Source organism: Pogona vitticeps, chromosome 1, assembly GCF_051106095.1.
Source record: "Pogona vitticeps strain Pit_001003342236 chromosome 1, PviZW2.1, whole genome shotgun sequence".
Lineage (NCBI taxonomy): Eukaryota > Metazoa > Chordata > Lepidosauria > Squamata > Agamidae > Pogona > Pogona vitticeps.
The window spans coordinates 64,941,983-64,955,851 of NC_135783.1; the positions used below are offsets into that span (position 1 = coordinate 64,941,983).

The 13,869-nt window shown below is 39.2% G+C and overlaps 1 protein-coding gene across 5 annotated transcripts in view; it reads left to right on the plus strand.

Annotated features, from left to right (window-relative positions):
* LOC110087146 (uncharacterized) overlaps positions 1-4,948 on the plus strand; it is a 63,400-nt gene extending 58,452 nt beyond the window's left edge. For all 5 annotated transcript variants that reach the window (XM_072994314.2, XM_072994298.2, XM_072994294.2 and 2 more), the window contains 3 exons: positions 1,034-1,227; positions 1,827-1,926; positions 4,513-4,948. In XM_072994314.2, coding sequence (XP_072850415.2) covers positions 1,034-1,227; positions 1,827-1,926; positions 4,513-4,587 — 369 coding nt within the window. In that variant the 3' untranslated portion in view covers positions 4,588-4,948. The remainder of the gene's footprint in view (positions 1-1,033; positions 1,228-1,826; positions 1,927-4,512) is intronic.
* The last annotated feature ends 8,921 nt before the right edge of the window (positions 4,949-13,869 follow it).

A 13,869-nucleotide genomic window follows, 5' to 3' on the forward strand; every position in this document is an offset into this window, starting at 1 on the left:
ATGCCCTTTGATTAAACACTTAAAATTTTGATTATATACTGAATTTTCAGAAATAATTTCCAAAGACCAAATGAAAGTGTGTGCCTCAAATCCTGATGGGCATGCTTCATATCTAAGATTTGATAATTATTTTCATCTACATATCCTCCTTTGTACTCCTTGGCATAACCAGGGAATACTGCTGTTGTGCTGTGGGTGCATATGGTGCCTGGGAAGCCTTCATATAAAATCACTTATTCAGCACAGCAACTGAGGCAGAAGATCTCTAGTTTTGAAAGAGTTTTATGGAAAATGCCAAGACATAAATAAGAAAGTGTTATTGCATTTAAATGGGGAATATTCTGATAAATCTCTTGACACTTCAAGAATGGGGGGGCCTTCAGACAATGGCTGAAATCCTGTTATTCAACATAGTAAGTCACACTAGAGTAGGCCCACTGAATCAGTGGAGATTTTGAGACTCTACTTCTTAATAGGTTCCATTGATTCAAATGGGCCTACTTTATTTTGCAACTTACTGTGCTAAAGTAAGTCACAGAGGGCCCACTATAGTATGACTTACTATGCTAAGCAACAAGATTTCAGCAGTTGTTAGATTACAGCTCCCATAAACTCCAACCAGCATGGCCAATGCTGAAGGATGATGAGATTTGCAATCCAACAGGTTCTAGAGAGCTACACGTTCTCAGTCTCTGTCCTAAACCCCATGTATGTCCACTTAAATGCTAAATATTACACAAGGCTAATTTAGTGTGTTATATGTAATGCAATCAGAATGTGAAAACATTACTTTTTGGATTACAATTTGTACGATTTCCCAGCTAGTGATTCTGGGAGTTGTTGTTCAAAAAGTAACTTCTGAGGTGCTGAGCACAGTTTACTTCATCCACTTTGAATACATCCTAATCGTATCTTTTTCATTTTGTCTTTTTAATCCTATCATCACTTGCCACTAAATGTTTAACACTTAAGAAACAGTTGCTGTTTTTTTAAAAAAAAATATTACACTAATGCTTGTTTTCATGATCTGAAGGTTGAATATTTATTTCCAAATGAGCATGAAAGATCTGTAAGGAATCAAACCAAAAAGATAGTAGATGAAAAGAGAACCCCAGCTTCCGTCGGTATAAAGCAGCTGGAAATGAAGTATATGGTATCCACCAAAATACTCGGAGTTCCAAAAGAAAAGAAGATGATGATGAACCAAGAGAGCAATCTTGTTGAAATGTAAAGATTCTTTGTTTTCATTCCACATATTGCATGAGCACGTATTAGTGGAGTGACTTGATGTTTTCTTGACATAATTAAGATTGGAAAGAATGAGTTGTTGATCAGTACTGTACTTCATAAGGTTTCATGCATACAAATGTAAGCTAGCAGGTAATCTTCATTGGGGAAGATGCAGACCTTCATATCCTGGCGATTGTTTCTAAATTTGAATAAAATAACATACACATACACTAAGGATATTTGATTTGAAATGTATATAACATTTGTATTCAAACAAAAATATACTGAAATAAGAAAGGAGGTCTTTTAATAATATGCTACCTAACAGTTGTCACACAGTGCATTCTAGAAGTTCTAAAACTTCCTCATTCTGAGTGTCTCCAATGTTCATTTATATAATTTGACTTCCTGAAAAATAAGCTCCATTTGTCATTTGGAAAATGTATGTAACATGATGTGCAAGAACAGGATTTCTAGAACACAAAATCCCTGTACCACTGCTGCATCATTTTGTATCCTAATGAATGGATAATGCATTTAAAGGGTGTTGCGATTTCTGTTAATGGTGCTGAAGTTGTTTCTTATGTGCCTTATAGAGTTGAAGAGGAAAAATGCAACACCACTACCTTTGGCCAGCATGAAATGATTCCTGTCCCTTTAACTCTGGAAGATGTTGCTCTCTACAATCCAGTTGTTGTATGTTCATTTGTAATTATTTTTCTTTCTTCTCTTTTCCAATCCCATTGCACATTATTCTGTCAGTAGTTCTTCATAGGCCTGCGTGTAGCATTTCTTAACTCATGGACTAAGAGTGAGACTGCACAATGAGAAAAATACAAATTGATTCATTGTGAATTTGCACCAGGAAACTGTTTCCCTGGGTGAATTTACTTTAGCTGACCAGACAGGAGATAGCAGAAAGAGGGGAGGAAATTGGCAATCAATACTTGTTTGTAGCTTATTAAGAAAACTTATACTGTAGCCTTCAAGATTTGTAGGATGCATGGCTACAGCAGAGCTACATTAATAAGCTGCAAACAAATGCAGATTTGTAATTTCCTCCTTTCTCTAATTTTTTTATTTTTTTCTCCTAAGTGTTGTAGCACATTTTGTTGCAACACTGGCACCAAACTTTTTTTTAAAGAAAAGAAACGAAACAGCATTTTAGCAAAGATCCAAAGTATTCTTGGTGGTCTCATAAAATATTTAAAGCACAGTCTTGTACATGTCTAATCAACACTCTGTCCCTTGGAGTTCAATTAGACTTACTTATTAGGGAAGCATGTATTGCAGCATTACCTGTTGGAGGTAATTGTTTACAGTGAATTCTGACACCAGGATGGCTGGAAAGCCACAGAAAAGGGAAACTGTCCCAATGCTTTGTAGTTCAGCTTACTTAAAGGGGTGCTTGGTTGAGACTTAAGGGGAATATATCTCTTCCCATCTTACCAACCACCAACATTCCTGCACATGGTTTTCTGCATCAAGCAATCACACCATCTGAACCAATGTGAATGCATATGCTACAAAAAACAAAGCCCTAATGGTGCTGTGAAAATTCAAGTGTGTGGGGGGATAATTCTGGGCTGATGTTCATTGACTTGTAATGTTGCATTGTCAACAGAAAATAGTACAAATCTTACAGACCCAACCCTGGAGCAATAAGTCAGTGTGATTGCCCCACTAAATCCCTCTTCTAGATACCCACTGTCAGTCCTCAGGCTCCAGCAGAATGTGATTCTCTTGAGAACATTTTTTAAAGGTAGATATTGGGACATAAATAGACAGAATGAAAAATATGTTAAATGAAAAAGTAAAAAGTAGCTAAAAATTTCTATGGAGTACAATCTGTTAATCCAGAATCCTTAGCATATGCTGAACTAGCGAACTGTTAATGGGAAAACTTTTTAGTGTAAGAAAGTTCATGCCTATTCTTCAGCAAGGTCCTCAGCAATTTTGCCAAGGAAAATTTATTCCTGCCCCTAGCAGAGAAAGTTGACTTTTCAAGGTTTGGATTAGTCTGAGGACCTTTTGCAATTCTGCAATTGATCAAGGTCATCAGAGAAGAAACTTATTGGAAATAATGCTTTTTAATGCCCCTCAATATCATTGGTGTTTCTTGCTTAAAAAGACAGAATACTGTAGACTTGTTTTTGTATATTTTGCCCACTACCACTTTGATTTATACAGGGCCACTGTGTAGTTTATGACAGGCAATATGAATTAATTAGTCATTGGTAACGGATACCATTTTGTGGGAGCCGTCATTTAGGTGTAATCCTGCGGTCCCTGGGAGACGCTGAGGTTGCAAGGTTTTTCAAATCTTTGCTTCCAGAAGGGAGGGGGGAGCTGCTGCACCCATTGGGAGACCCAGCCTGAGAAGTCTGCAACATAGTAGAAATGAGTGAAACCAGTGCATTTTTGGCATCAAAAAGCGGGAAGAAAAAAGAAGTATATAATGTGTTTATTAAGAGAGATTATGAGGATCTTCCCCAGGTCAGGGAATAAGCTATGCCAGCCCTGCAGTGAGCACAGTTAATTTCCTTCCGTTTGAAATCAACAGAAGGGAAACATAAAGAAAAGAAGGAAAGATTTTGGCCAAATAAAAAGGACTTCTCACAAACATGCTTTGTGTTCTGCTGGTGCATTGGAAAAGATATTTCCCCTGTGGTGGGTCCTTTCTTTTCCTGCCCCATAGGATCATTGTGCCTGAAATCTTACATCAGAGACAGAAAATAATTACTTGTCAACTAGAACATGGATTTTCAGTAGCCAGTTACATAGCCAGTGAATCCTACAGATGTTGCCATTGTCAGCTATTGCTCCAACTATTCATCCACAATATAGTCATTTTTTCAGAATTCGGAATGTTAGCTTTAACATTTTTAGTTAAAGATGTATATTAGAAATTGGAAATTAATTTATTGCTGTTAATATTTAAACCTGAAAATGTTTCACTGATTGAATCGTACTATTAACAAAGTAGTTAAAAAAAAGAGTCTTACAGTCTTTACAGAGCACACACATTACTCCCCAAAGGGCTAAAGTCCTGTTACGTTTGTACTAGATGGCCTAATCTTGAATTACTCCTGGAAAATGGAAAATGTGGACTCACATGTCCCTTCTATAGAGGAGCACACTCAAAATATTGTTTTAAACATTAGATTAAATTTAAATTTTTCTTAGTTTTCTTAATTTTAACACATTATTTCAAACTGTGCTAATTTATCACTTGTTAAATAATACTCTATGTAAAGCTAGTTTTTATGTGGTTATTTTTAGGAATCCAAGTCCTCAGGCAACTACTGGATAAACTACACAGACAACGATTTTATCAGCAACAATGAAAAATATTAACCACAAATGCCACTCTGAAAATATTAGAACGTTTACTATGATTAGTGTTGCTGACTGTGAGAATGAGCAAAAGTATGTATGAAATCCCACCATTCTTCTCTTTCTCAACTATCCCTTCCTTTAATTAAAATAGAACATTGTTTCTAAAAGATTACCATGTAATATTTATCAACATACTTTTTGATTTGTTAATATGTTTAACAATGTTTTTCTAAAAATAATGTATATACATTATCTTCTCTCTTCTTATGACTAGTTTCATTGCTACACACAGAGGACTCTGTTGTTCCTCAAAACAGCTAATCATCCTTTAATACTGTCTTTTTATACCTTTAATAAACCAGTTTCTAATTCCAAAATATTCTCATGGGTGAAGATTAATTACTGCCTCACAATGAGTTTTGTTCTGGCCTTGCTCCTTTCCACTTTCCCCTTTCTCACCAGCATCCACATAGACGGAAGGCTCTGCCCCAGAAGGTCTCTGAGCAGTTATAGTCTTGCCTTCACTACCACACCCGTCCTGAAGGCACAGACATGCAACACCAGGGTTACTGGAGCACATACCCCAGAACAAGTGGGTGGGCCTTTTAACTGAGAGCCAGTTTCTTCCCATTTTAAATTGATGGATGTTGGAAATTTTACTCAGTGCCGAAAGTGATAGCTTCATGGAGTGACGTTGTTGTGCCATGTGAATTTAATAAATTGATCTATTTAAAGCTATGTAATTGGCAGTGCAATGCAAACTCAGTGACACTTTGTAGCAGTTCTGGAATTGGCAGACACCTCTTGTGTCCGCACAGCTGCCCTTGTTCTGGCACAAACCCCATTATGCTAGTTTATCTTGTATCTTTCAGCACCAGTGGCTCTGTCAACACAGCCTGGCTGAGATTGGCCAGCAGATGAACCAAAAAAGAGGCAGAAAAGGAGAGGAGCAGAGGAGCAGTGCTGAGTTAGACCAGGGGAATGGTATTCCTTAATAATTTCCAACTTCCATAGGCTGGGAAAATTTTGGATTTACCACAGTTCTAGCTGACCTCGTGTTAGCTCAGCCAAACCTAGCCCAACTTGGCTAGTTAGGATTGCACCCTAACTACACTTTATTTGGTGGGTTAGCTATAATTCTGTTAGAAATGTGCTCTTCTGTGGCTTTCAATATACCCTTACAAAAGGGTGGGTTCCTGCAGATTCTAATGAACAAACATATCATCTTAAAATAACAAGTGATCGCGCTGTCTTGCTTATCCTCATTGATTCAAGAACAGTTTTTATAGTGCACTCCAGCTTTATAAAATAGTGGATAGGGTTTTGATTGGGGACATGGGAAATGCAAGCTGAAGCCCCCACAAAATTCTTTGGGGGGACTGCTGGTCAGCCATTTTTCATAGCCTGACCTACCTCATAGCCTTGTTGTTGCTGTGAGGATAAAGTGGGAAAGAGGAAAGCTCCTTTAAGTTGTCTTGAATTCATTGGGGGAATGGCATAATTAAACTGAATAACTTTTCATTGGAAAATGAAACTGATTATCCTTCTCTAACACTGAGATTCCTGCCATTCCCGTGGGCTCTCCTGGCACTTTGCTTATCAGCAGCAGCCATGGAGTGGAACTAAATGAAAAGCGAAAATGTAGAAAGCAAGCCACTGGTATGGATTCAGTTAACAGTGATTAAATGGAATAGCTTTCTCTCCTAGCCACTCTTCAGAGCAGAAGAAGTGGTTTGGTAGACTCTGGTGGTGGTTGCTGATGGTGTGTGTATGTGTCCTATCTATCTAGCTATAGCTATAGCTATGTATTCAGTAGTATCAGGCAAGGCAAGAATTCAGTCTCATTTCAGTCCCATTTCTGGGCATGCTGTACAACTTTTCCCCAGGTAAATCACTTGGATTGTCCAGCCCTGCTTCCCTTTCCTAGCTGCCTTCTCCTTTGCAGACCAGATATTTTCACATTCTATAAAAGAAGACTGCAGAATCCATATACTTGACTTTATAATTGGACCATCTAGATGCTACGGATTCATTGGAAGTAAAATCCCTCTCGGGTAGTCTGCATAAAGCCTTTTTACATGTGCTGTGTAGTTCTTAATATTATTCTTTATTCTCCATAAGTTTACCTACAAAGCCACAATGTAAGTTAATAACAGTTCTGAATATTTATTGTGTGCCAAATAAGAAAATATGCAAGAATTTCTAAGAAAGGCCTGTGCAGAACTGACCCATTTATGAAGAATTCTTAACCCTTAAATAGCCTTTGAAGGAGAAACTCTTCGATAGATTACATCTGAAAGAAACTACCCCCAGATCCTGGAGATGTGTGAAGGTTTGGCAGTATATTGTCCTTAGGGATGTTAAGTACTTTAAAGCATCCTGGCTATTTCCTGTAATTACAACCTCACTTTCTGTTTTGCTCCTTGGCTCAACTGTTTCCATGCTACCTAGTTATCTAGGTTGCTACTGTTCTGCCAGGTCCATCAAGCTTCCTTTTTTCTCCTCACACAGCAAGAAGCCAAGTTCATTTTTCCTTCCTTTGGATCAGATTGATCTTGGGCGAGTGCAAATATTCTGTAGACCGTGATGTTTCAGAACAGTACAAGAAGCATGTGTAAGAAACATGGTGACACTTCTACTCATAGTGAGAATGGGTCAATGCAGATCCTTCAACCTTTGTTGCTCATATTATTTGAAAGTCTAAGAGGAACCCAGTATGTGACCTGATTTTTTTTTAATGTGAAGCATCATTACGGGCAGAACAAGAATAAAACACTGTACAGAAACTATGGAGGCCACAACTAAGATAATTGCTTTTATTCAGTGCTCTGAAACTTGTGCATTCTCTCTCTCATCATCACTGCACTCCTTGTTTATTTTAATATTTTAAAAAATATATACCCAAACAGAGCAAGCTTGGATATGAACAAAAAAATATAATTTTTTTTTCAGCCTGCAATTATTCTTATTAGAAGCACAAATTTCCAAACTTAAAATGTAAAGTCTGCTACAATATAATCATGATATTATTAACTAAAGAGTTCAGGTAAGTTTCCAGCATGGTACAGTAGACAGAATGAGGGACTAGGATGCTGGAGAACAGAGTTTGAATTCCCATTCAGCCATGGAAACTCGCTGCAGGTGTAGAACTGGCAAAACCATTCCTAAAATATTTCACTTTCCTCGAACACCCTGTTAGGGTTTCTAATAAGTTAGTTCCAGTTTGACGGCACAGAATACAAGATTAGACAAAAACATCCTCTTTGGTGTGCTGTGCTAATACAAGGGGTTTGAAATCAGTAAGAAATCATTGCTAGAGCAGTTGAGTGTAGGCTGTAAAATGTGCTAGTTAAGTTTTAGATATGGTGCCTTCTGCCCTGAAATTTACTGAAACCCCCTCTGTGTGTGTATGTGTGCATGTGTACGTGCATGTGCATGTGCTCTCTCTCTCTCTCTCTCTCTCTCTCTCTCTCTCTCTCTCTCTCACACACACACACACACACACACACACACACACACACACACACACACACACACGTCTGTATGTGCTGTCAAGTTAATTCTGACTTAGGGTGACCCTTTCCAGGGTTTTCCCAGCAGAGAATACTCAGAAACGGTTTCCGATTCCCTTCTTCTGGAGGCTTCCTTGGACTGGGCAGCTTGCCCAAGGCCGCACAGGCTGGCTGTACTTGCAGGAGGCACAATGGGGGATGGAATTCTCTGCCTCTAGCTCAGCAGCCAGATACCTAAACCACTGAGCAAGGACACTTCAAAAGAATGTATTAAAAATTATGATTATTGTACTTGCATATAGGTAAGGAGAAGAAGATCAGTACTGAATTCAATAGAAATGCTCTGGAGTAAGTGATTTTGGAAAACATTTCTAATTCTTAACAGAAAAGGCAAGAGGGGTATAAATGCCTGCACTTCAGCTATTAAGGAAGTGAGAAGTGATGGTGACACAGCTCTGAGTTAGGATTAAGCTTGTTCACACCATGCAGCAAGGTCCTGCAGAGAGGAATCTGCACCTGGCACTTTCACAAATAACCTGCATCTGAGAGAACTAATAGCAACAAGAAAAGCAATGAGTTCAATGAGTCGCAGTTAATATAAACACATTAACATTTGCTAGGAATGCATGCTATGCAAAAAAAAATCAATTTGGAATCAATAACTAAGACTGTACCCTAAAATCATACACTGAAATAAGTACCTGTGTTGATGTAAAGCAGCTTTATATATCTATACAGTAATTCTAGGTATACATACGATACCTGTGGTTTGCACTGTGACCATATATAGTACAGAGGAAAATTAAGTGCAGAAAATACTGGAAGTACTGGCAGTGGCAAGAAATGGATATATCTGAAGGCCCAGCTCTCTCCCCTTCCCTCTATTATCATAATGTGCCCTGAAAGAGTCTTTGAAACAGTGGTTTCTGAAAGAGGACAATTGAAGATGGACCCTCTCCCGACACACACAATGCAATTATGTGTAGTGCTCCACTAAATAAGCTATGGTGCAATATAAATGGATGCTGATTTTGCTAATCCAGTCTCCTTTCTTCTCGGGGACAGCCCCTTATACCATGAAGCTTCATCCACGTGATAGCCTGTTGAGGACTCCACACAGGAGACCTGGATGAATGGAGCAGTCTTAAGTGGAAAAATAAAAGGGAGGGGTGTTTCAGTAAACCCACATTGTATGTAGTTCTGTTAGTTGAATTTGGTGCCCTTTCGAGGGTCACCATAAAAGTGCAAAACAGCAGAGACTAATCTTGCTGTGAATGGCCACAGTAGCACTAGGGTGTGTGCTTACTACTGCTTCTGAGTCACGGCTGCCAAACTAGCATTGTTACCATCAGACGTGCTCAGCATGAGTTCATTACTCATCCTCCTATGTTCCCTGTTACTTCAAAAACCTTGGGTGCTGCAACAAGTGCAGTGTGCAGCAGCTAGACGCAGAACACACAGGACACCAGTTCAGAAAGATTTGCATTAGCTGACAGTAGTCTTCTGGTCCGCATTCAAGATGTTGAGGATGACCTACAAAGCCCTAAATGGGAAGGAACACCTCTCAGTATATAAACCTGCCCGATCACTAATATCTCCTGGCACTGCAGGGGACAAAGCCTTCCTCTGTGCCCCACCTTTGGCAACAGTTCATTAGGTGGAAAAGCATACCCGTAGCACTCCTACTGTGGAATGCCCTCCCCCTGGAGGATGGACTGGCATTGGCACTGGCATCATGTAAGCACCAAATCAAAATATGTTCATTTTTAAGACCCTTTGGGATTGAGGATCTTGGCCTGCACAGGTTTTAATGCACAGGTTTTAACATTTAAATGTTTTAAATTGTTTCTATTTAAAATGTTTTAAAGGATTTTATGTTTTTAACTGGTTTTATATGGCTCTTTAACATACCCTGAGATATTGCAATGTAGGATGGCAATCAATCAATCAATCAATCAATCAAACTGTCAGTCAGTCAGTCAATCAATCAATCAATCAATGCAAGGTATAAGATTAGGCTGCAAATCTATTTGGGATCTTACCACAACATAAATTATATCTGAGCCAAAAATGTTTTAGCACAAATGTGGGCAACATGGGGTTCTGGGTGATTTTTATCACCCTTGCAGCCTCCAATTACCATCACTGTCATTGCTACGAACTCGCTGCTGGAATTCTGCATCACCACGGAGAAAAAATTTAGGTCCTTCAGTGAGCACTTCAGCTGGGTACTGGATGATATCAAGGAAAATGGCTCTACTTGCTCACATCATCTGACCTGCGGAGGATTAGGGAAGAGCCCCTTCTCCAAAGGCTTCCTTATCTTTGGTTTAGACCTCCTTCACAGCAAAAGTGCTCCAGGCCCATTAAGCATATGTGAAAGTGTACTAACGTCAGAGAGGAATGGTTTGTAGTTCTCTGCAAACCATTTTACAAATGTATTTGTAAAATCTGTAAACTTTATAGGTTGAGTCTGTACTTTGTGGAAGCATTTTAGCCTGAAGAACATTTAATAGATTACAGATAAAAGGCTGTTGGTCCTTAGAAATGTTGACAGAGGTAAATAAGCACAGAGGTAATATCAAAATAATTACTGGCGATATAGCAGTAAAATGTGATAATTAGCCTCTGTAGATATAAATGTAGCATTTTCTATTTCTAGTTTCTACCACACTTCCAAGTCATTTGACATAGAAACAAACAACCTTTCAGGATATGGAGGGCCACCAAAACATTCAACTTTGCTTTTGTACTCATCACCTTCCATAAAACTGTATGCCCTTTAAAGAAGGTGCTATACGATCAACACATCTGTCTTGAGACAGAGGCAGGAAGGGCGGAGGATGGCTGTCCATTAATTGCATCATATTAAGCTTTGAGGCAGACAAGTAAGTGACACAGCCAAAAGGTGAGGATTTCCAGGTCTTCTTTCCCCACCTCCTTCCACTCCCCTGTTCCCTGCCCCTTCTCAAATGTTTTACAAAGCCCTCATCGTGCAAAGTCCTGGAAGGGGATGGGAATTGGGAAAGAGAGAAATAAAAAGCCCCGGAGATGTGCTAACATTCCTCTTCAGAAAGAAAAAGAGTTTTGCAAAAAAATATTACATGCCACATTTTTCCTGATCAAAAAGAGAGGGTGAGAAGCTAAAGCAAATGCTACTGAGGGTGGCAGCCCAAGCCATGAGCAAGCTAAGCAAGTCACTGGTTACACCAGTGTTGCTCTATTGACTAGTAAGACTGAGCAGCAAGGTCTAAATAATGTTCTCTAGCTGGGCTGTCGAGTTCTGTGGCTGTTTGTTAGCAGGTCCTCTGCTCTTCATGGTTTGTGGGCTGCAGCCAGAACTTGAAAACATTCTTTTTCTAGACTACATCTGGCATGGCCACTAAGGAACAGTCCCAGTCTATGGACTGCACTCATGCAACCCTGGAATTTAATACATCTCTCTATTCAGAAACACAGTCCCGTGTTCAAGAGACCTTGATTCAAATCCCCACTTGGCCTTGGAATCTCATTGGAAGGCTGTGGCAAAACCACTCATTAAATGTCTAATTTACCCTGAAAACTGTAGGTCAGACGCCACATGACAACACATAAGTCACAACAGTTGATGGGAAAGGGAACATGATATTGTCTACACAAAATGCTTAGAATCAAAGCATTTGAGGAAGTTACAGATAAGCCAACCCAATTGTTTTAACCAATAATTTTTAGAAATATCTTTATTTGTAATGAAGTACAATATCTTTCTATCCTTTGAATCTCCCATTTTAAAAATATTTCCCCTTGTCTTCTCAGTATGTACACAAGCATTTAGAAAATTTAGAAAGTACACTTTTTAGGTTTCAGTCTTCTGTGTACAAGCCAAGAGATGTCTGTTAATGGTCAGCAGAAATACAGTGTGAATATTTGATACTTACAGTGAAAATTGTTGGCATATAGTGTGTTAATAAAATTGCAGGCTTTCTTTCACTAAGACGGAATGTGCTCCTCTCATAGTTGGTGACACAATAGTGCAATGAAGCACTTATATTTACTTGAGTACTACATATGGATAATTGTTAAAAACACTTTGACGATCACATATGTGACAAGAAAGCATCACATAAATCCCTATATAAACACATAAAATTTTGGATCAAAGGGTTGTGTGGGTGTAATGGAAGAACTGGTGGAAAGGACAGCCTCATAGCCTGAAAGAATCTCTTGCTGATAATTCTTCAGCTTTAGGTGAAGTTGCTGAAGGCAGCAAGGCAGAAGAAGTTCTGAAATGTGTGTGGAGAACACTGGAATTCTTTGGAAGCTTGGTACAGATTCCTCTGTGTTTTAAATTATGACATTTTTAGTTTGTCTTTCATCCAAGATCAACAAATGCATAATACTACTTCCCCGCCACATTTTCCTGACAACAACCCTGCAAGAAATGGTGGCTGCTCCAAGGTGTTTCCTGGATTTCTTCAGTTTAGGGCACCATTTACCAGTCGACCATGTTGATTATCAATTTCCATTTACTTAAATGAGACTCAGACATGCATGTTGCATACTGTAGTTATAGGTTTGCCCCTTAGTGCAAAGCCAGTTTTCTAGCCAAGAAATTAGTACTTGTAGCTTCCCAGCAAAAGACCTTCCCTGTTACAATTAACTATCCCATGGAATGCACAGACACAGAATAGTAATAGGTGTTTCTGGTAATGATTCCTGGCAAATTCATAGGAATGAAGAGCCTCAGCAGGGCTAGCCAGATGCCCACATGTGGAACCTTCTGAAATATATCATTGTCTATCACTCACCAAGGATCCATGAGACACCCTCAAAGATTCTTTCCTGCAAAAAAATCCAATGTAATAAATGTGCCTTAAGATATAACATTTGAAAATCACTGCCAAATGCCAGTTTTCTTTGGTGATATGGCTGTCAATTACATCTTCAGAAGTAAAACCTTCGTCATTCTGCGTAGGAGACCCCAGGTGTCTCTATACTATATCCATTTTGCTACTTGAAGCAGGTCTGGCCATTTCACTGGGCAAAGTGAGGCAATTACCACAAGAAGCAGATTTGAGGTATCAGGAAAGTATATGAAATTGTGAATTATTATTATTAGTTGCTATTATTGTGATTGTCTGAAATAGGGAGATCATTTTTGTGGATTTTCTGCCTTGTGTGCCAAAAGAACTGGGTAATACTCAACTTGAGCTTTGTGCATGGACAGGGCCATTTGATAATTGTGTCAAGCAGCAAAAATATTACTCCAGTTTGAAGGCTGTTGAAAAGTTACCTTGCCAGTCTGAAACTCTTACTGAAAGAATACAACATTTTAAAAACTGTACTGGATTAGATGAGATGAGATACTAGACACCCCTGGTTGCCTACGCCTGTGTTTTCACCCTTTCCCTGTTTCCCTGTGTCTTTTCTGGATGGCAAGCCCCCTGCGCCAATGACCTTTTAAATGTACAGTGGCATAAGAGGAGGTGTTCTGTATCAGCATTCTGGTCATCTAGTGGCCAACCATTTGCCCCAAGGCCAGCCTAGGAGATTCTGCTTCCCAAGGCAAAAGACAATATCTCTCTCCCCCCCCCCCCCCTTCTTTCTATTCATGGGCACCAACTGGACTGGCAATTGAACATCACTTCAAGATATGCAGTAGGACAGGATCTCATTTGTTTCAGAGACTCAGGAGAAGCAGAAGAGAAGAGCTGGCATGTTCATGAGGAACAGATGGGAGGCTCTGCTGCTCTTCCCTCCTTGTGTGCAGCTTAAAGAGGTTGTCTCACCACAAGCAGGCGTAGCTGAT